The sequence below is a fragment of the Coturnix japonica genome, chromosome 1, assembly GCF_001577835.2.
Source record: "Coturnix japonica isolate 7356 chromosome 1, Coturnix japonica 2.1, whole genome shotgun sequence".
Taxonomy (NCBI): domain Eukaryota; kingdom Metazoa; phylum Chordata; class Aves; order Galliformes; family Phasianidae; genus Coturnix; species Coturnix japonica.
Window position 1 is genome coordinate 1 of NC_029516.1, and position 19,966 is coordinate 19,966.

The 19,966-nt window shown below is 59.6% G+C and overlaps 2 protein-coding genes across 33 annotated transcripts in view; both read right to left on the reverse strand.

The window, feature by feature from the left end:
• Nucleotides 1–966: 966 nt before the first annotated feature.
• Nucleotides 967–5,303, reverse strand: LOC107308826 (RING finger protein 212B). 17 transcript variants are annotated; one of them, XR_004308031.1, is made up of 11 exons: nucleotides 4,989–5,196; nucleotides 4,610–4,662; nucleotides 4,290–4,358; nucleotides 4,100–4,215; nucleotides 3,973–4,033; nucleotides 3,294–3,319; nucleotides 3,174–3,220; nucleotides 3,055–3,097; nucleotides 2,904–2,956; nucleotides 2,115–2,529; nucleotides 967–1,586 (listed from the first exon to the last, which is right to left on the reverse strand). XR_004308031.1 is itself a non-coding variant. In XM_032446021.1 (10 exons), exons 1-10 carry the CDS (start codon nucleotides 5,101–5,103, stop codon nucleotides 2,449–2,451), a joined length of 654 nt encoding a protein of 217 aa, XP_032301912.1. In that variant the 5' UTR covers nucleotides 5,104–5,196; the 3' UTR covers nucleotides 2,340–2,448. The 17 variants fall into 17 exon arrangements, 7 of the variants coding, with proteins under 7 accessions (XP_032301869.1, XP_032301882.1, XP_032301838.1 ...); XM_032446021.1 differs by lacking the exons at nucleotides 967–1,586; nucleotides 3,174–3,220 and adding an exon at nucleotides 2,610–2,646 and having other exon boundaries at nucleotides 2,340–2,529; XR_004308006.1 differs by lacking the exon at nucleotides 3,174–3,220 and having other exon boundaries at nucleotides 2,904–3,097; nucleotides 4,100–4,200.
• Nucleotides 5,304–5,336: 33 nt separating this feature from the next.
• Nucleotides 5,337–19,966, reverse strand: part of CARMIL3 (capping protein regulator and myosin 1 linker 3) — a 17,956-nt gene continuing 3,326 nt past the window's right edge. For 5 of the 16 annotated variants that reach the window (XM_032445716.1, XM_032445679.1, XM_032445616.1 and 2 more), the window contains 30 exons: nucleotides 19,838–19,917; nucleotides 19,668–19,738; nucleotides 19,023–19,096; nucleotides 18,650–18,725; nucleotides 18,102–18,190; nucleotides 16,822–16,916; nucleotides 16,316–16,402; nucleotides 15,551–15,660; nucleotides 15,147–15,224; nucleotides 14,996–15,072; nucleotides 14,369–14,473; nucleotides 14,220–14,289; nucleotides 14,041–14,122; nucleotides 13,862–13,958; nucleotides 13,525–13,579; nucleotides 13,253–13,425; nucleotides 13,112–13,180; nucleotides 12,489–12,582; nucleotides 12,316–12,414; nucleotides 11,646–11,768; nucleotides 9,201–9,314; nucleotides 8,594–8,775; nucleotides 7,907–7,994; nucleotides 7,484–7,564; nucleotides 7,093–7,156; nucleotides 6,938–7,008; nucleotides 6,430–6,485; nucleotides 6,058–6,122; nucleotides 5,685–5,945; nucleotides 5,343–5,579 (listed from right to left, as the gene is read on the reverse strand). In XM_032445716.1, the coding sequence (XP_032301607.1) occupies nucleotides 5,452–5,579; nucleotides 5,685–5,945; nucleotides 6,058–6,122; nucleotides 6,430–6,485; nucleotides 6,938–7,008; nucleotides 7,093–7,156; nucleotides 7,484–7,564; nucleotides 7,907–7,994; nucleotides 8,594–8,775; nucleotides 9,201–9,314; nucleotides 11,646–11,768; nucleotides 12,316–12,414; nucleotides 12,489–12,582; nucleotides 13,112–13,180; nucleotides 13,253–13,425; nucleotides 13,525–13,579; nucleotides 13,862–13,958; nucleotides 14,041–14,122; nucleotides 14,220–14,289; nucleotides 14,369–14,473; nucleotides 14,996–15,072; nucleotides 15,147–15,224; nucleotides 15,551–15,660; nucleotides 16,316–16,402; nucleotides 16,822–16,916; nucleotides 18,102–18,190; nucleotides 18,650–18,725; nucleotides 19,023–19,096; nucleotides 19,668–19,738; nucleotides 19,838–19,917 (2,914 nt within the window). In that variant the 3' untranslated portion in view covers nucleotides 5,343–5,451. Of the gene's footprint in view, nucleotides 5,580–5,684; nucleotides 5,946–6,057; nucleotides 6,123–6,429; nucleotides 6,486–6,937; nucleotides 7,009–7,092; nucleotides 7,157–7,483; nucleotides 7,565–7,906; nucleotides 7,995–8,593; nucleotides 8,776–9,200; nucleotides 9,315–11,645; nucleotides 11,769–12,315; nucleotides 12,415–12,488; nucleotides 12,583–13,111; nucleotides 13,181–13,252; nucleotides 13,426–13,524; nucleotides 13,580–13,861; nucleotides 13,959–14,040; nucleotides 14,123–14,219; nucleotides 14,290–14,368; nucleotides 14,474–14,995; nucleotides 15,073–15,146; nucleotides 15,225–15,550; nucleotides 15,661–16,315; nucleotides 16,403–16,821; nucleotides 16,917–18,101; nucleotides 18,191–18,649; nucleotides 18,726–19,022; nucleotides 19,097–19,667; nucleotides 19,745–19,837; nucleotides 19,918–19,966 lie in introns of those variants that run through there. The other 11 variants (XM_032445741.1, XM_032445591.1, XM_032445667.1 and 8 more) reach the window with 11 other exon arrangements.

The following is a 19,966-nucleotide window of genomic DNA, read 5'->3' on the forward strand; positions in this document are numbered from 1 at the left end:
GAGCTGTTGGAGGGTCCAGAGGAGGCGCTGAGATGGGCAGAGCTGGAGCAGCTCCGCTATGAGGAAAGGCTGGGGGAGATGGGATGGTTTAGATTGGAGAAGGATGCGGGGAGACCTCAGTGTGGGCATCCAATACTTGAAGGGAGTGTATAAACAGGAGGGGGAACGGCTGTTTGTGAGGGTGGGCAGTGATAGGACAAGGGGGAATGGTTTGAAACTGAGACAGGGGAGGTTCAGGTTGGATCTGAGGAGGAAGTTTGTCACCCCGAGGGTGGTGATGCACTGGAACAGGTTGCCCAAGGAGGCTGTGGGTGCCCCATCCCTGCAGGCATTCAAGGCCAGGCTGGATGTGGCTCTGGGCAGCCTGGGCTGCTGGTTGGTGACCCTGCACACAGCAGGGGGTTGGATGGGATGAGAACTGGGGTTCTTTGCAGCCCAGGCCGTGCTGTGGTTCCATGATGTTAATGGCACACCAGAGGTGCTGGCAGACAATGCGCACACAGAGCTGCACCTCCGTGCTGTGACAGCCCAGCTTTGTGAGGCAGCCATGGATCCTTCTGCGGCTCCTTTTGGTGCCGGATGAGCTGCTCGTGTCCTTCCATTGCTGCTGAACGTCCCGTTACAACACAGTGGTTTTGCTCAGCACTTTGCAGCCTGCAGCCCCGCTCAGGCCCTGGCAGCTCCCAAGGGCCCTGTGGGCTGTGAGCACCGCACAGAGCTCCGGGGGAACACAGCGCCCTGTGATGGGAACCGAAGGTGGTTCAGGGCCCCGCAGTGAGCTCCGGAGACACACAGACACACAGAGCTATTGGAGCAGCCACTGTCTGCTCAGCGCCGTTCTCACCTCACCCAGCTCCAAACGTGCAGGGGGCACAGCCACCCACAGCCACACTCACATCCCACCCCGTTATCAGGAGCCGCGACCAGCTGCACGTCCCACCCCGTCCAACAATGACAGACATGAGCTGTAACAGAGCAGGAAACTTTATACACTGGGCAGGAGGGAAGAACTCGTTAAGGACCCACAGCTGACAGCCCGCAGGTGTGTGGCCTCCAGCTCTTATCACCCCCCCAACTGTGGCAGCCCCCACAGCTCAACCCACAACTGGTTGTCTCCACCTTAACCTCACCCAGCAACCGCGTGGGCCTCAGTCTTAAGGAAAAAGACCCTTCACCCCAAAACCGTCCTAAGGAGAGACTCGTTGTGCCAAACACCCCATTCTGACTGCAGTGCCCCTCCATGGCCACCAACAACCCCTGGAGCAGCTCCTCACCCTCCGTCCCTGCAGAGCCTCAGGCTGGACCTGCTGTAATCCACAGAGCTCCTGCAGTTGGCCACGCTGTTGGATGGGATGTTCCTGGCCACGCTGTTGGATGGGATGTTCCATGGACACGCTGTTGGATGGGATGTTCCATGGACACGCTGTTGGATGGGATGTCTCCTGGCAGACGGCACAGCAGAGCAGACCTCAGGCAGCCTCCACTGTGAGCCCCCAGCTGCCTCAGTGCAGGGAGCTGCAGGTGGAGCCCAAGCCCACAACAGCTCAGCAGCACCAGGGCTCCCTCACTGCCCACACAGCAGAGCCCTACAGGGACAAACAGGCTGACAGTGGTGGCCACCAGCCGTTATATGGCCACCATTATGGCCAGGACCCCACCACCATGATAACACACTGTAGTCAAACTGCAGTGCCTGGGGCTGGACACCCAGTACAGGGCTGAGGGGATGTGGTGGGTGAGGGTCAGCTCTACGGGGTCCCTGTATGGCCTTGAGAGAGTACCATGACACCTCCACATGCCCTTGGGGTCCCTCCATGGGGTATCAGTTCTCTTCAGCAGAACGCAGCCCTCTGGAAGCTTTGATGTAGCTGGGGGTTCCCACCATGAGTCCTACACCCAGCCTTGGGTTCCCACCATGGACCTAAGGATCCCCATGAGCAAAACCTGCTCAGCAGAAGCTTCTATGGGGCCATGGGGTTCCAACCAGGTGGTCCTTCCACACAGGGCACAGCTCCTATAGGAGCTTCCATTGGGCCTTGACATCCCCAGCATTAGGTTTTGGGCTTCCCCCAGCCGAGCTCTGTCTCCACAAGGTTCCCTGGCCCCAGTCGTACCTTGGCCTGCACGGCGGCGCTCAGCAGGAGGTGGCAGCCAGGCCTGGAGGGGGGCGATGCACCAGGGGGGAGCCCCAGAACATCCCACAGAATCACAAAGAGTAGGAAAACAACAGGAACTGGTGGAGTCTTGGCAGGGAGGCGGAGGATCTGGGAAAGGCAGCTGCTTCCAAGACAGCTGCTCCACCTCCAAAGTGGCAGCGATGATCCCGCACTGCTGGACGATGGAAGGGTTCCACACACAGCAGCGTGGGATGCAGTCCTGGTCCAGGCCGTGCCGTGGGGGGCTCAGCCACGGGGGGGCTGCAGGCCGGCAGAGAAGAAGTGCTGGCGCTCAGCGGGCAGGACCGTGACCGGCAGCGGCGGGGTGGTGAAAGGAGCCCACAACGGAGTATGGGAAGCCAGCAGGGTGGCCCTGGAGAGACGGGACAATTAGGGGGCACAGGGACACTGGGTGCCCGGAAAGCACAGCCGGCCCCACCCTGCACCACTCACCTGTGGGCCAGTCCGGGGGTGGAGCCTGGAGAGGGGGCTGCGGGGGGAGAGGGGCAGGGTCAGAGGAGGGAGGAGAAGCTGGAAATGGATGGAGTCAAGAGAGCAGCCACGGGGTGTGGATGGGAAGTGGGTGCAGGTCAGCAGGGTGGACAGGAGGGGCTTTGGGCAGGGGGCAGGGCTGCAGGCAGCGGGATGGAAGGGCTGGGCTGCAGGAACAGGGCTGAGGGTGGGGTGGGGTTCGGGAGCCTGGGGGTGGGAGAGGAGGCGGCACTGGCAGCAGGTTTGGGGGCTCACCCAGCCACGTCGGGGTGCTGCTGGCCGAGCGGTGCTCCAGGGAGGCCAAGCGGCTGCATGATGGAGGGGAGAACATTTGGGGGGAAAAGACACAAATCTGAGGGTGTTCCTCCAGTTTCTGCAATAGGGCGACCTGGGGGGCCCTGCTCACCTCACCACCTGCCCACTGAGCTGCCGCCGAGGCTGTGGGGTGACTGGAGCAGACAGAGGCATGTTAATGAATTCCTCTTAAAATTGGGGGGAAACGGGTAAAATGAGGGGGGGTCCAACCTGTTGTTGCTGGGGAAGTGATGCCAATGGGCCGAGGAGTGCTGCCCCTGCGTGGAGAAATGTGGGTGCTCATTGTTGGACCCTCTCCCTTTCCCCAAAATGATAAAACTCGGGGCTCACCTGCTCGACCGCCAGGTAGGGGAGACCTGTGGGAAGAACAGGAATTAAAGTGGGGAAAACTGGAGTAAAAAGGGGAGAAATGAAGGCATAACTGAGGAAAGGGGGCAAAAATGAAGGGTTAATTTGGTAAAAGAGGGTGTTATATGTGGAAAATGGGTAGAATGGGTAAAGGGGCGCTTAAATCTGCCTAAAGGGGGTGATGAGGATGAGGACAGATTCTTTAGCAGGGTGTCTGTTGTGATAGGACAAGAGGGAAGATTTCAAACTTCAGAGGAGAGATGTAGATTGGATATAAGGAAGGAGGTTTTTCAGCTGTAAAGGTGGTGAGGCATTGGCAAAGGTTGTCCAGAGAGGTGGTGGTGGTGGTGCCCCATCCCTGCAGACACCCAAGGTCAGGGAATGGGGCTCTGAGCACTGATGGAGCTGTGGGTGTCCCTGCTCAGTGCAGGGAGTGGGACCTGATGGCTTTAAAAGGTCCCTTCCAACCCAAAAGATTCTGATTGTAAACAAGGAAAAATAGGGAGCTAAAGAAGGAAAAATTAACGGAGGTTAAATGTGAGAAAAATGAGAGTTAAATATAGAAAAATGTGAGGCTAACTGAGGAAAAAAAAGGAGGCTGAAGTGGTGGGGTGTCATGGTTAGCATTAAACATGGTGAGCATGAAACAAAGAAAGATGACCTCAGCCTCCCGCAGGTGCCTCCGCAGCTCCCCGTTCTCCCTTCGAAGCTCCTCCGCTTCCCTGTGGGAAGCCTGAGTGAGGCTGGGGGTGGGGGGGCACAGGACACCCCCAGGCAGTGGCTCTCACCTCTGCTTGGAGTCCAACGCCCGGCGGGCGTCCCGCAGTGCGGCCTCAGCCCGGCGCGCGGTGTCACGGTGGAAGGCGAGCAGCAGGTCCACCTGTGCCTGCTGGAAGCGCCAGGCCTAAGGGGAGAAACTTGGGGTCCGTTGTGTTTTGGGGGCGTTTACAGATGGTGGGGAGCCCCCTGAGTGCTCACCTGAGAGATGTGTGCCAGGCGCTGCCGGGCAATGGCGGCGGGGCTCTTTAAGAAGAGTGTCTCCTCCAGCTGTAAGTGGGGGAGGAGAAGGATGGCACAGGACAACATGGCCTGGTGCCTTCTAAGTGGCAGCCCAGTGGGGTACAAAATAGCAGCCCCTGGTTGTAGGGGAAGGGTGTGACAAAGCGGCAGCCTGCAGATGTGTGTAAGTGAAGAGGGAGGTGCAGAAAGGTGTGTTCTGAGTGTGCAGAGAAGGGAACCAAAACGGGCCCTCTGAGGTGTGTTGGGGGTAACCAGAACGATGGTCCTGGGGCTCTCACCTGCTCGGGGATGGGGAAGCGGCGACACGCGGCAGCACAGATGGGGCACGGTCCTGCAATGTGGGGAGGAGATAAAGGCCCCCAAATGGTGGTTGGTGGGGTCCACCCCCAGAACAGCCCCAGCCTGCAGCCATCGGGGCGGGATGGGACGGGGGATGTTTTAAGGGGCTGAAAGAGGCGCCTCTGTGTGCCTCCATGGCGTGTGGGCTAAAGGTTCGGGTGGGTCCCTATGGGCAGCTCGTGAGGTCAAAAGTCCGCGGGGAAGGAACACGGCGTCCCTCAGCGCCAGCGCTGTGTGGGGCTGCGGGCCCAGCAGGGGGCGGGAGTCGCAGTCTCCTTATCGCTCCGTTCTATGAGGGGCCGCCAGGGCGCTCCGTACCTGCGCCCAGGCAGGGCTCGCACAGCACGTGCCCGCAGCTGGTGACAGAGAAGCGGGCGCCGTCCTGCCGGTAGCAGCGGTTGCAGTGGAACCAGTCCCGGCAGGGAGCCGCCATGGCCCGGAGCCGCCGGGAGCGGGACGGCGGGAAGCGGCTGAGGAAAAACCGTTACGAGGGCGGGAAACACCTGAGGGAAACAGGGAAAAGGGCGGGAAGGCGGTTGGGGGCGCGGGGAGCGGCGGGTGCCGTCATGGCGCCTTGCTGCCCGTCCTGGCTCCTTGCTGCCCGTCATGGCTCCTTGCTGCCGTCATGGCGCCGCGCTGTCAGTGCCATTAATGAGACTCCCCAGCTTTCTCTTCAATAAAACTTTATTCCCATCCGTGTGCGGCCGCTGCCGCGTCCCGCCGCCGTTCAGGTGCCTGCGTGGAGAAGCGGCCGTTGGAGCGCTGAGCTGGGCGGGTTCCCTCAGAGCAGCGCGGCGGCCTCACCTCCTCCCCCCGGGCCGGGCCCGGCGTCCGCCTTGTCGCAGGACTGTGCGCGCTGCCTCCGCTGCGGCTTCGGGGGCGGCGGCTGGCGGCTCCTGTCCGAGCTCCCTGCGGCACGGAGCTCCGACATCCCACAGCGCCCCACGGACATCGCCCCGCTCCGCTCCGTCACCGCAGCGCAGCCCAGACCCCCCCGCCCCGCTCCCCGCTCACCTGTCGGGGCGGCGGGCGGAGCCTCCGTGCCGGCCCCGCCCCCTCCATCATGGCCGCCGCTCCGCGCGGGCCGCGCTCCCGTCCTGGGCGGGGCCTGAGTGGCACGAGGGGAGGGCGGAGCTTCCGGCACCAGGCCCCGCCCCCAGGGCGGCTCCGCTCCCGGCGATTGGCGACCAGAGCTGCCACTCACCTGAGGGGGCGGGGTCTGCGGGGAGGGAAGCCCCGCCCACTCCAGGCCGGGGCTGGCGGCTTCCGGGGGGGCTGCGGGGGAATTAAGTAAATTAAGGGGAGAAATAATTGGGGGAGGGGCTTCATGAAGGGGGCGCTGGGGGAGGGTCCGAGCACCACCGGCAGCTTGTGGCAGGGAACCCACCTGATGCCTCTGGGCCGGGGCTGCAGCCACGCTCCTGGGGGTAGGGGGGCACTGCGGGGGGCAGCCTGGGGCGACACGGACAGAGTGACCCGCAGGAACCGCCCAGCGCCCCCCGGGGTCACAGACCAACCATCGCCTCCACAGCACTGCCCGCATCCACCCCGTCTGGAGGCTGTTACCCCATTCAGCACCACGTAACACCATCAGACCTCAGCAGGACCCTGTGATCCCCACTTACCCCCCCATGACCCCCTGCAGTATTCCCAGTTCTGTTCTCCTGGACAGCCCCCCCTCCTCCCCCGGCCCCCACTGACCCCCCCATCCCCCCCTCGCAGCGCCCTGTTGCCCCCCAGCCCCTCACCCCCCGCTCACCGGCCGAACTCCTCCTCCTGGGGGCCGCCTCCCACCGCCTCAGGAGCCCCGAAGTGCTGGGGAACGAGGAGGAGCGCTGTGCCTTTAAGGGAGGCCACGCCCACCCCAGAGGGGGCGGGGCTTAAAGGGGCGGGGGTCGTCTTTGGGGGCGTGGCCAGGGGACATGTAGCTGCTCATTGGAGCATTGAGTGGTGGGCGTGGCCAATGGGAGGGCGGGGTTGTGAGCAGGGGCGGGGCCACAGCCTGGAGGCGTGGCCTGTGATGGGGAGGGGGCGGGGCTGCGTGCAGTGGGCGGGGCTTGGTGCCGGCTGGGCGTGAGCACGTGGTGCGGGGGCAGCAGACGGGACGTGGGGTTGGGGCCGAGCCCGTCTCCATGTCCAGGACCTACAGGACCTATAGGCATATATATACCCCATATAGGCTGTGGGGCTGTGGCGGGGCTGCGGGTCTGTGGGTGGAGTTAGGGAGCAATGCACAGGGCTCGGTTGTGGTGGGCTGGGATACTCACCATTGGGTGCAGCTTGGGATCCCCCTCAGAGCTCCCGGGGGGTGACGGTGAGTCCAGCCCCTCGGCCTGGCCTGTGTGCAGTGACATTAGTGCTGCTGCACAGCTCTGCATTACCATGATCAGCGAGGTGAGATGGTGGCTGTGCAGGCGCTCACCCATGAAGGCGGAAGGTGGGCGGGTGCGGCGGCAGCGTCTGTGTCGCTGTAGCGTCGGTGCATCCTCCAAGGGAAGAACCCCAAAGTCCTTTGGTTTCATCTCAAAATTGTCACGTGAATCCAACACCCTCAAGTCCACCCAAATCCACAGCAGACCCACAAAACTCCTTCACTTCCCCACGCATAAACTTCCCCCGGATCCCCTGCCCTCCTCCCAAAGCTCTATGGCACTCAAAGCCTGGAGCGCAGTCCCCAGAGCCCATGGACTGCTCCCATATCTCCCCTGTGATCCACAGGGCACCCCGACACCCCAAAGGGGTCACCCGTCCCCGCATGGGATGCACACGCCCCCCCAGATTTGGGATGTTTCCCAAACTTCTGCCCTCCTTACAACATCGACACCCAGCTCCTCGTCGGTGCTGTTGGACGGCTCCTGCCCATGGGGACTCCTCGGATCCTGCAGGTGCTGGGCCTGGAGGCACACGGGAGATTTTAGAAGGTTTGGGATCAAGAATGTTGGAGAATATCAGGGACCTCAATGGTGTTGGGGGACTGAAAAGTTGTTGGATGGCTGGGAGGATGCTGGAGGACTTTGGGAGGTTGGAGGACACCACAGAATGCTGGAGGACCTTGAAGGATGTTGGGAGACCCAGTGGATGTTGGAGGATCTCAGGGGGTTGGAAGTCTCCAGAGGATGCTGGAGAACCCAATGGGTGCTGGAGGACCTCAGGGAACTGGAGAACCTTGGAGGGTGTCAGAACTTTGGGGGCTCACGAAGGAGCCGGTGGCTGTTGGTGAATCGGGGGGGACTCACCAGAGCTTGGTGGACACGGCGCAGCTCCCGCAGCAGCTCGGCCACCACTGCCTGCGTCAGGGACGTCACCAGCGCCAGCTGCACCTCCCTGAGCACAGAAACACTTGGATGGTGGCAGCCCCAGCTCTCCTCCTAGTGCCCACCAGTGCCCTCCCAGTACATTCCGGTGCACCCTAATCCCATCCCAGTGTTCCCTTCTCCCCTTCTAATCTCCCACACATCCCTCCCAATATGTCGCACTGCCCTCCAGTTCCCCTCAGCACTCCCCCAGTAACCCTCAATGCCCTCCCTGTATATCTCAGTGCCCCTTCAGTATATCCCAGTGCTTCCCTGTGTATCCGAGTATATTCCCCTACATTCCAGCATCCTGCCAGTACGCCCCACTTGCTTCCAGTACACCCAAGTGGCTTCCTGGTGCTTTACAGTGTCTCCCTGCTCATTTTGAATCTATTCTAGTTCACCCCAATGCTCTCCCAGCACATCCCAATCTATCCCAGTCCATCCCATTGTCTTCCTGGTATATCTCAGTGCCTTTACAGTCACCTTTAATGCTGCCCCAGTCCCTCTGCCTATCCCATTATGAACACTCCCATTCATTTCCAACACACCCCAATGTTCCCCACGGCCCTTCCAGTGCCTTCCCACCACACCTCGCTCCCATCTATCCCGGTCCGTCCCAGTCCTTACCCCAGCTGCTCTCGGATCTCCTCCCCTGCCCGCTCCAGCAGAGCCCCCGGGGCCAGGCCGGGGGGCAGCGGGGGGCGTGGCCGAGGAGCCCCCCCCAGCCACGCCCCCCCTGGCCACACTCCAGCCGCCGTGGCCCGGGGGCAGAGCTCGGCGGCCCGGCCCAGCAGCGCCTCCAGCAGTACCTGGGGAAGGGGGCTGCAGGTTGGAGGGGGGACTTCCACAGAGGGGACGCCCCCCTGGAAGGCCTTTCCCTCCTCGTTGGGGTTTCGGCCACGTCTGATGCCCTGCAGCACTCCCAGCTCCTCCAGTTCCCTCCCAGCAGCTCCCAGTCCTTTCTCTGTTCTCCCAGTCCCTCCCAGCACACTCCCCATCTCTGATTCCATCCCAGTCCCTCCCGGCTCCCTCCTTGTCCCTCCCAGTCCTTCCCATGTCCCTTATTTCCTCCCCCCCCCATCCCGGTTCCCCATCAGACTCCTCCTTGTCCCCCCCAGTCCGTCCAAGTGCCCCCATTGCTCCCGGTGCCCCCATTGCTCACAGTGCCCCCATTGCTCATGGTGCCCCCATTGCTCCCGGTGCCCCCATTGCTCCCGGTGCCCCTATTTCTCACCTCCAGTTCCTTGTCCACCGCCTTGGCCACGTCCCCCGCCACCCCCTGCAGGAGCAGCTGCAGTGGCCCCGCTCCAGCCCCGGCCGGTCCCAGCGCTGCCAGGCTGGGGAACAGCTGGGGGGGGTTATAGGGTCAGGGGGGTGCTCATGTGACCATGAAGTCACAGGAGGTCATGGGGTCATGGGGGGGCACGGAGGTCATAGAGGTCATGGGAGTTCAGGAGGACTGTGGCAGTCATGAGGTCATGTGAGGTCATGGGGTCATGTGAGGTCACGAGGTCACATGAGGTCACGGGGTGATGAGATGGTGGGTTGTGGGCAATAACCATAACACGGCGGAGTTGGAATTAGCCTTAAAGCCGACCCATCCCCTCCCCTGCCCCAGGCTGTGCCCCCCAGCTCGGGCTGCCCAGTGCCCCAGGCCGTAGCACGCAGCCCTGGATCCATCGGACCCGGCTTTTCATGGCCCAGGACCCCCCAGGTCCTCCTCATCGGGACTGATCTCACACGGTTCTTCTCCCACTCGCTGCTCACAGCTGAACTGCCCCGACCCAACACCTACACTTGGCCCTACTGACCCCCATTCAGTTCACACGTGCCCACTATTTGAGCCTGCCCAGGTCCCTCTGCATGGTGGCACCACGTCCTTCTGTTGTGCCGCTCCACAAGCACGGGGCCACCAGCACGGGAGGCACAGCTGGGCCCAGTAAAGATGAACCTGATCCCAACAACCACGTCCCCGGTGAAGGTGTTCAGGCACTGCAGCCCCACACAGAGCCCTGGGGGACACCTGAGCACCTCCAGCCCCTCACTGAGCCCCTGACCACAGCCCAGCTGCAGCCCGTGGAATGGTAAAATCCACGTCTTCCCACACGGGAGATGTGGTGCCAACAGCCCTGCAGGAGCCCCAGCAGATGACACCATCAGCTGCTTTGCATTCGTCTGTGGCAGCCATCGCTCCATCACAGAAGGGCACAGTGTGGGTATGGCCCGGTCTGCCCGGGGGGAGCTGTGCTATCTCAGACCAGCTGCTCACCCCTCATGTCCCTGAGCATCTCACAGAGGGATCTGGATCCAGCAGGGGTTGTACACGTTCGGTCTCATCAGTTGCCCTCAAACTTGCTCTTTGATTACAGTGGGAGGGACTTTGCTCCCCCACCTCCACCTGGACAGACGTGTAAGATGTGGCTGCCAGTGAAGCCCAAGGCAAATAACTCACTGAGTGCCTCAGCCACCTCCACATCTGCTGCCTCAACTCCCTCCTCATCCATCACAGAGGGTGCATTCCTCCCAGCCTGTTCCTTCAACCAAGGGACCCGTAGAATCCCTTCTATCATCTGCCACACCTCGCCCAGCACAGCTCCATCTGCGCCACGGCTTTCCTGATGACATCCATGTACTCTGCTCAGGGCACCCATCCCTGCTCCCACTGCCTGTGCGTTTCCCTCTTACTCCTTGAATGGGAGGTTAAAGGGTCATGGGGGGGAGGGCAGAAGGGTTGTGTGAGGTCATGCAAGGGGTCATGAGAGTCATACTGGTCATGGGACAACATGGGAGGCCATAGGAGTGATGGGGGGTCATGAGGTTATAGGGTCATGGGAAGTCAAAGCAGTCACGGGGTATCACAGAGTTCATGGGGGATCACAGGGGTCACAGGGGAGCAGTGGGATTCATAGGAGATCATCGGGATCATGGGGGGGGGGAGGAGGGGGTCATGGTGAAAGTTTGGGACCCATGGGGCAGTCAGCACCCCAGGGCTGATGTTGTGGTGCTGGAGGAGATCTGGGGTCTCGTTTTTTGGGGAAGGACACTGTTCTGGGGGGTCTTGGGGTGTGAGAGGGCTTCTGTTTTTTGAGGGGGAGTTCTATTTTTATTGGGGGGGGGAGGGGGTGCGGATATGTTTCAGCTTTGGGAGGAGATGCTTCATTTTGGGAGGTATGCTTTAATTTCTATAAAGACCAGGTTTCTTACGGGCTCTCTTTATTTGGGTGGGAAGCTTCAATTTTGGGGTGAGATGTTTCTATTTTGAAGGTGATTCTATTCTGGGGGGATGTTTCTGGGGTTCCCTGAGGGGGGATGGGGGGAATGCTTCAATTCTGGGGAGGAGCTTCAACAGGGGAGTTGGATTCTCCAGTTGCAATGGGTATGATGAGGTTTCCTGCAGGGCTCCTGGGGTGCTCTGGGGGCTCAAATTTGTGGGGGAGATTCTTCAATTTGGTGGTCATATGCTAAAAATCTGGAGGCGGGGGGTGTTGGGGTCCTGTGGATATTTTTGGGGTTCTTTGAGGGTTCTGTTTTTTGGGGGGGAGAAGATGCCTCAATGTGGGGGTCAGATGCTCTACTACTGCTGGGTGCGGTGCTGGCGTTTTTGGAGTGTTTTGGGGCAATCTTGGGGCATGCAAGCTCCAGTTGGTCTCTGTTGGGTACATGCTGTTGGGGTGCTCACCGCACGCGCGTTCCTGGCTTCCCGCAGCAGCTCCTGGGCCTCTGCAAGGTCACGCTGGGCCCCTGGGTGCCCCCGCAGCCCCCGCGCCGCCGCCTGCACGCGTCCGCTCAGCCGGCAGAGCATCTGCAGCACATCTCCTTGGCAAAAGCCCTGGCAACCACCCTGGCAACTGGCAACCATCCCGGCATCCCCTCAACAACTGCCCCCATCATCTCAGCAACCTCCCCAGCAACTGCCCCAGCACCTCATCAGACACCTCCCATCACCCAGGCAAGAATCCATCCCACTGCCCCAGCAATCACCCCAGCATTCTGTTGGAACACTCCCCATCGCCCCAGTAACCATCCCAGCAAACACCCTTGCAACTGTTCTGACAATCTCTTATCTTGGCAACCACTCCAGGAACAACAGCAGATTCTGCTCTTATTGCCTCAGCAACTGCCCTGGGAACCACCAAGGCAGCCCCTCAGAAACACTCATAATCACCCCAAAAGCTGCCTTAGCAACCACCCCAGTAACCTCCCAAGCATCCTTCTGGCCACTATCCCGTATTCCTCTCGCTTCCCATATCTGCCCCATGGCTGCCACAAATCAGCCCCACATCTGTCCTCTCCTGCCCCACAAGCACCCCCAAGACCCCAGGTTCCCTGTGCCCACGGGGAAAGATTACTTGCTCGGCCGTGCTGGTGACAATGCCCCGCTGCAGCCGGAGCACCTGCTCTGGTGGCACCTTGGGACCGCGGCCATTGCGCAGGAGGCACCACTGGATCTTCAGGAAGGAAATTGAGATGCCTGAGACTCCCCAACACAAATTATAGAGAATCCCCAGCTGCCTCCACCCACCTGCTGCCAACCGGTGTCTGTTCGCTCTGGGGCACTTCGGTAGGCAGCTGTGAGATCACAGAGGGGAAGGGCCATGAAGGTCAATGTGTGGTTGCTGTAGAGAGGACATGGATCTGCTTGGGATTCCACTGACCAATGCACAGTGGGTTGTTTGGTCAGCAGCTGGTTGATCACTGTCGCACCAGTTGACCAGACTGGATCCCACTGACTGGTTTGAAATGAGTTGACTGCTCCAAAGATGACTGACCAGCCTAGAGATGGTTGCCCAGTCTAGAAGCAGTTGAGTGGTTGTGATCCAATTGACAAGTCTGGGTTGGGTTCTCTGGTCTAGACATTGTTGACCAGTCTAGAACCAGTTTACTAGTTGGGAACCCACTGACTGGGCTGGGATGGACTGCCCAGTCCAAAGACTGTTGACCAGTTTAGAACCAGTTGTTAACCCATCAGCCTATACAGAACAGCCAGTTGCACAGTCTAGAATTGACAAGTAGGTCCAAAAACTGGTTGGCCTGTCTGGAGATCCAGGTATCATGTCCAGATCTGGTTGGCTGTTTGAACCTGGTGTTCACACGCTCCAGAGGGGGTGTCCACCTGCAGTACAATATGCTCATGGTCCCACTTACCTCTCCATTGCCCTGGCGATGTCCTGGAAGCCCACAGCTGTCGTGTTGTTCCTGTCCCAGCTGAGGCTCCTGCCATGGGACCACAGGTGACATCGGGGTGGAGAGACCACCCCTGAGCCCCCTGTGAAACCACCCACCCACCGCAGGGTGCTGTTGATCTGCAGGGCCTTGGCCAGCATCTTGGCGCCCATGTCCTCCATGAGGTTCCCGCTGAGGTCCACTTTGGCCAAGCAGGCATTGCTGCCCAGTGCATTCACCAGGATACAGGTCCTGGCCTTCAGCCTCGATTCAGCCACTGACAGCGACTGCAGGGACTTATGGGAAGGGCAGAGAGGACATGAGATGGGGTCCGGGGGATCCACAGAAGTGTATGGAAATCCACCTGCCATCCCACCATCCTCTGGGGAACTCACGCAGTCGTCCTCCTGGATGACCTGGACCAGCTTGTGGAGGATCTCCTCCAGTGTTCTGAAGGGGGGAGAAAGAGCAGTGGGACATGGACACAACCTGGCCCATGGGGTCTTAGAAGATGTCAATGAGTACTCTGGGGTCTTGGTGGGCCTCCATGGGCACAGTATGGCCCATCGGGTCTTGGTGGGCTTCCATGACACAACTTTGGCCATTAGGATCTAAGTGGACCTCCTTGGACTCAGCCCAACCATGGTTCTGTTTACGTCCTCCAGGGCCGGTGGGAAGGAGGGCCCTCATAAAGCCCTATGGGACCAGGGGGAGTCCAGCAGGGGCACTCACCGTGCCTTGACACTGAAGTTCTTGCCCAGCCAGAGATGCTTCAGGGCCTTGTTCCTTCCCAGGGCTGGTACAAGTGTCAGCAAATCGGCATCAAAGCCTGAGAGAAGCGTGGGGAGAAACTGGAGATAGCGGCAGGGTTCCAGGCCAGCCCCCAGGATGGGGTTTCTCCCTCTTCTCACCATTATCTGAGAGGTCCAGGCTGCCCACAGCACTGATGCCCCCCAGCAGCTCCTCCAACACACGAGCCCCTGGCGAGCGGAGCTGTAAGGTGGCACCAAGAATTGGACAGACAGAAAATGACGTGAGAGGTGGAGCGCCCACAAGGACCCTCCCACCCTGGGCTGTGCCCCCACCCCACCTCACAGCCACTCAGGTCCAGGTGGAGGTCACTCAGGCGGGTGTTGGCGGCCAATCCCTGTAGGAGAGACCTGGGGAGGGCAGGTCATGGTGCGCCCACCACCCCATCTCCCAGGAAGGCAGCGGACCACCCCGGGGGATGATGCTCACCTGAGAGCTTCAGGGGGCAGCCGCACGCCGGCCAGGCTGATGTGGGACAGGGCAAAGGTGCTGCAGAAGAACTGCTGCAGGCTGGGTGGGACCTCACGGGTCTTCCTGAGGGGAGGCGGAAGCAGGGCTCCATCAGCCCTATACATCTGGGGCCAATCAGGGACTCCCCAGACCAACCAGTTGGGCCAAAACCCAACGAAGCCCTTGGACATCCAACAGAATTTAGACCACCCAACACAGTACCCAACCACCCAATGAGGTTCCTGACCACATAACAGGATGTTCATCCACCCAGTGGTGTTCCAGATCACCCAAGAGATTGGCCAGTTGGGTGCTCCAATGCCCAAAGGGGTCCTTCCACTATTCACCAGGGTGCTCAACCACCCAATGGCATTTCTTGATTGGTCAATAGAGCACTGCAGTGCTCAGAGGGGTTCTCTACCACCCATCAGGATGCTCTACCACACAGTGGGATGGCCATCCACCCAAAGATATTCCAGACAACCTCTCTGCCTTCGTGACTGGCCAGTAGGGTACTCCAACTCTCAATGGGCTCCCAGCCACCTCCCCAGGCCCCACCTGCCCCCTGCCCCACAGCCACCATCGACATGTGGGGCAGGAGCTGACCGGTGGCAGAAGCTGTTCCCGGCCACGTTGAGGTAGCTGAGCCGTGAGCAACAGCCGTGCAGCAGCGCCCCGAAGAGCTGGGAGGCACAAGGGGGGCATCAGCCCCACGACTGCCCCAAGGCAGCCCCATGGCGACCCCACAGCCCCTCACCACATCAAGGGCGCAGTCAGTGGAAGCCAGGTCAAGGTGCAGGAGGGCGTTGGGTTGAGCCAGGAAGGCAAAGAGGTCCTGGAGGTGTGGAGTAGAGCCTGACCCCATGGCTGCTCCATAGTATACCACCCAGTCCCATAGTACCACCCACCCCATCCAGCACCATCCATCCCATCCAGCCCTATTGCATCCCATTATACCCTGCCCGACACCCCCTCTCCAACCCCATAGTAACTTCTCCAGTCCCACAACTCCTTCTCCAGCCCATAGCATCCCCTCCAACGCCATACAGCCTACCCAATTCCATAGCACCACTCCAGTCCCAGTACCCCTCATTGACCTCCACTGCCCCACCACCTCATAGTACCCCATCCCTGCCCCATAGCACCCCATTCCCATCCTACAGCGCCGTGGGGGCTGCCCAGCAGCCCAGGATTGTGGCCCAGGTCCAGCAGTTGTAGGGCACTGCGGAAAGCAGGGTTTGCGCCCAGCGCCCGGCCCAGCGCTGCCAATCCTGTGAGGCAAGTGTGGGGTGCAGTTCCCATGGAGGAGACCCATAGGAACCCATGGAGGCACAGAGAACCACAGCACACATATACATTCCAGTATTTCCATGCACAGCCCAGTATCTCCAGGGGACTCCCCAGAACCCAACAGGAACACCAGTATATTCACTTGCACCTCACAACCCCGAATTATACGCCCCCAAAATATTTTGGTACCAAAACAATCATTTTCACACCACTAATCTGTCCACATTTAGAGTGCTCCCCGCTGCTGCAGAAGCAGCCCAATAACACAATCTCCCCCTCCCACCAGCCCAACGGACATCACCATAACCTCAGTGGACACCCCAACACCTCCATGTGCACTCCAGTATCCCCATGGGGCTCCACATTATTCAGTAAGTCTCCTTAACCCCACAGGCACCCCAAAACCTTATGGGGCATACCGTCATCTAGAAGGCACTCCAATTTTCTTGCGGGCACCCAATAGCCCGACGGGTCCCCATCACACTGCAGGGCACCCCAAAACCCTATAGATCACCAAATGGCCCCTTAATATCCATTCCCCTCCCTCATATTCCCTTCAGTACCGCATACCCATCACACCCTCCCTGCTCTCAACACCCCCTGCCCCACAACACCACACAGAGCCCCCAGACCCACCTCGTGCCCCCAAGCCACAGTGAGGCAAGCGTAGCCGTCGCAGTCCCCCTGGCAGCCCCAGGAAGCGCTGACTTAGTGCTGCCAAGCCTGGGAAATGACTCCAAAATTGAGGGAGTGCAAAATAAGAGCAGGCCCCAAAAGTTTGGGGAACACCAAATAAGTCTGGTGGGGGTGGAGGGAATCAGGGAGTCAGGGGCTTTGGGGGCAATTTGGGGGATTTGTGGGGGGCAGTGGATGCTTCAGAGTAGAACGGGAGAGTATGAGATTCTAGGGGGATTTCTGGATTACAGTAATGGGATCTGGGGGACAATTAAAGGTGCAAATGGGCAAATAGGGTGGAATTTGGAGGAAGAATTCCTGGGGTGCAAGAAAAGGATTTGAGGTCTAATGGGAGAATTGGCGCGTTCTAGGGAGGTTTTTAAGTTGCTATAAGTGGGTTTGGGGTGCCATGGGGAGCTTTGAGGAGCAGTAGGAAATCTGGGGAGCAGTGGAGATAAGGAGGTCACCTTTGTCCCCCAGGGATCCACGGGGCAGCTCCAGGCATCGCAGCGGTGGGTCTGGGTGCGCCGCCAGCGCTGCTGCCAAGCGGGAGGCGAAGTCCCTTGGGAGGGAATGCCAAATTTGGGCACCTCAAACTCTGAACCACCCCGAGCCCCCAAATCTCACCCCAAATCCCCCCAGACCCACCAGGTTCTCACTCAAAACACAAAATGCACACAGAATTCCCCCAAGGGCTTCCTCATGCACCCCAACCCAAAGGATATCCAAACGCCTTAAATCTGATCCCACATAATCTCACCTCCCCCCAACTAAAGGGGACATCTCCAATTTCGTACCCCTCTGAAGCATCCCAGCACTCCACAGGATTCCCCCAGAACCCCATCAAGATTTTCCCCAAACCTCTCAAATTCCACTAATACCTTGTCCCTTCATACTTAGGGTGCACCCACAAATTTGCAATCTACCATGTCCCTTTAAACCTATACAGCATCCCCCAATAGCCCCTCCAAAGTTCCCCTCCAAACCCCAAAATCCACCCTAAAAGCCACAAATCTTTCCCCTCCCACATTTTGTGTGCACCAACAAATTTGGGGCCCTAAAATCCCCCCAAAACATTCAAAAATGCCCCCAAACCTCTCAAATTGCTACTTAAACCCACCCCCTATCCCTCAGCCCCTCATGCCTTAAGACGTACTTCCCAGTTTTATTTGAAGTATTCTGAAGTCCTCTACAATCCTAAAAAATCCTAAAATATCCTCAACCACCCAACTCCCCCCTCAGGATCCCCCAAATCTCCACAAATCCCCACCATCACCACCCTAAACTTCCCAAATGCTCCAGATTCCCAAACTCATAACAGTTCTCCCAACTGAACCAAAATATCCACATCTCCCTCCCAAATGTACCAACATCACCCTGAAAATACCCTGACACCCTTAACATTTCCCCCCTAAAAAGACAAAATTCCTCCAAATCCCCCCACACACCCCCAAAACCAAACAAAATGGCCCCAAATCTCCCCCAGAATCAACCACAACCCCCCCAATGCCAACAACATTGTCCCAAAAATCCACCCCTCCAAAACTCCCTAACCTCCAAAAATCACCCATATTCCCCCAAATCCTTCCAGTATGGTCCTCCAAAATCCTCCAAAACCATCTTAAATCCTGCCCCAAATTCCTCCAAAACCATTCTAACATCTCCATCCCCCAGGATCCCCCCAAATCCCACCCCTTCCGCTTAGGGTGCACACCCCCAACCCCAAGGGAATGGACCCCGAGCGTACGCGTTTAACCCCACGTTGTCCAGGATCAGTTCCTCCAGCGCGGGTGAGCGACGCACAGCGTGCAGCACCTGTGCCTGCACCTCACTGCTCTGCACCACAACATGGGAGAATCAAAATTGGAGTCAGAACCCCAAAATGGGGAGCACCTCGAGAACGGGGCAGGGGTGGGGACCCAAAAACAGGAGTATGGAGGGTTAAGGGAGTGAGGGACTCCTAAAATACTGTGGAAGGATTGAGGGAGTTCCCAAAACTGCAGGGGCCCTGAAACTTGTGGGACCTCAAGACAGGATGGAGGAAGTTATGGAAACCCCAACATTGACAATTGACAACACAACCCCAAGTGAGGTGTTGGGGGACCCTGAAGATGGAAGGAGCTCAAAAATGGGGCAAGAAGGTAAGCAGCTCACCCCAAAGCGTGTGTAAAGGGACAGTGGGTTCCCCCAAATTTGAGTACTGGGGGAATATGATCGGGGGGGTCCAACAGTGGGGGTTTGTGAGGGGATCCCAAAGTGGAGGCTGTGGGGAGGTGCTGGGTTTGGGGTACACACCAGGCGCAGGTCACGGCAGCACAGCCCCCGGAACCAGCGGTTGTAGCCCAGTGCTGCCACTGCGAGCGCCAGCTCCCTGCAGCAGTGCCACCAGTAAGCACACACAATTCCTTTCCGTATCCCCGAGCCACCTCCCAGCGCTCCCAGTAAGCATCAGTGTACTTCCAGTAGCTCCCCATTGCCCTTCCACAGCCTCCATGTGCTCCAGACCCCCTCCCAGTATTCCTATTCTCCCTCCCAGTGCCTCCCACTGTTCCCAAACCCCTTCCACTGACCCCCTTTCCCCTTCCAGTGCCTCCCAATAGCCCCGAGCCTCTTCCCAGTGCTCCCAGTAACACCCAGTCCCTCCCAGTACTCCCAGTGCCACCATCACCTGCTCTCCAAGTGGCTGAAGTCCCGCAGATCGAAGCATCGCCGCTCCCCCGCATGGTACAGCGTGTCCACGTCCTGGGGGGACCCCAAAACCCCCATAGCCCCCCGAGACACCCCCAGAGAAATCCATAGACCCCATAGACCCATCACTGGCCCACAGGACCCTATAAACCCACTATAGCCTCCCAGGGACCCCCTAAGGGTCCCTGGAAGGATCCCCAGGACTCCCCAGTAGCCCCCATAGAGCCCCAAGACCTCTGTCCTTAGTGCTGAACCCACAAACTACCATAGACACCCCCCCCCCCTCCAAAACCCCATACTCCCTTTGCATCCCAAACACCACGGAATCCCCCACATTTATTCCCATAGATCCCTCAGGACAACAGAGACCACTTAGACCCCCAAGACCCCCCAAAGATTTCCCCATAGACCCCTCAAGGCCCCCTAGGAACGCCATAGAAACCCCCCAGAAAGCTTCTCATAAACCCCGTCGGCCCAGCCAAAACACCCCCCCATACCCTCTGAAATACTGCCCTCATATGTTCCCTCAGAGGCCTCTAGGGACCCCCTAAACCTCCCAAAGCCCCCCAGAGAACCCCTTAAAGCCACCCCCAATGCCCCATAGCCCTCAGTTCCTGCCACACACCCACTGCACCTCCTCCCGGCAGCTCAGCCCGTTGTAGTCACACAGCGCCGCGTAAGTGTCCGAGAAGCCCCCTGTGGGGGTCGGGGGGGAGGAGTGGCCGATGTTGTCCACGCCCCCTCCCCAGACAGCGCCCACCGCCGACAGGCCCCGCCCCCCGACCCGCCCCTCACCGCAGACACTGGGGCCGCTGGACGCGGAGCTCTCCGACGTGGGGGAGGTGTCGAGGGGCGGGGCCGGGGGGAGGGTCCAGCTGCGAGTGGGACAAGCGTGAGACCCCCCCCCCCCCCCCCCCCCCCCCC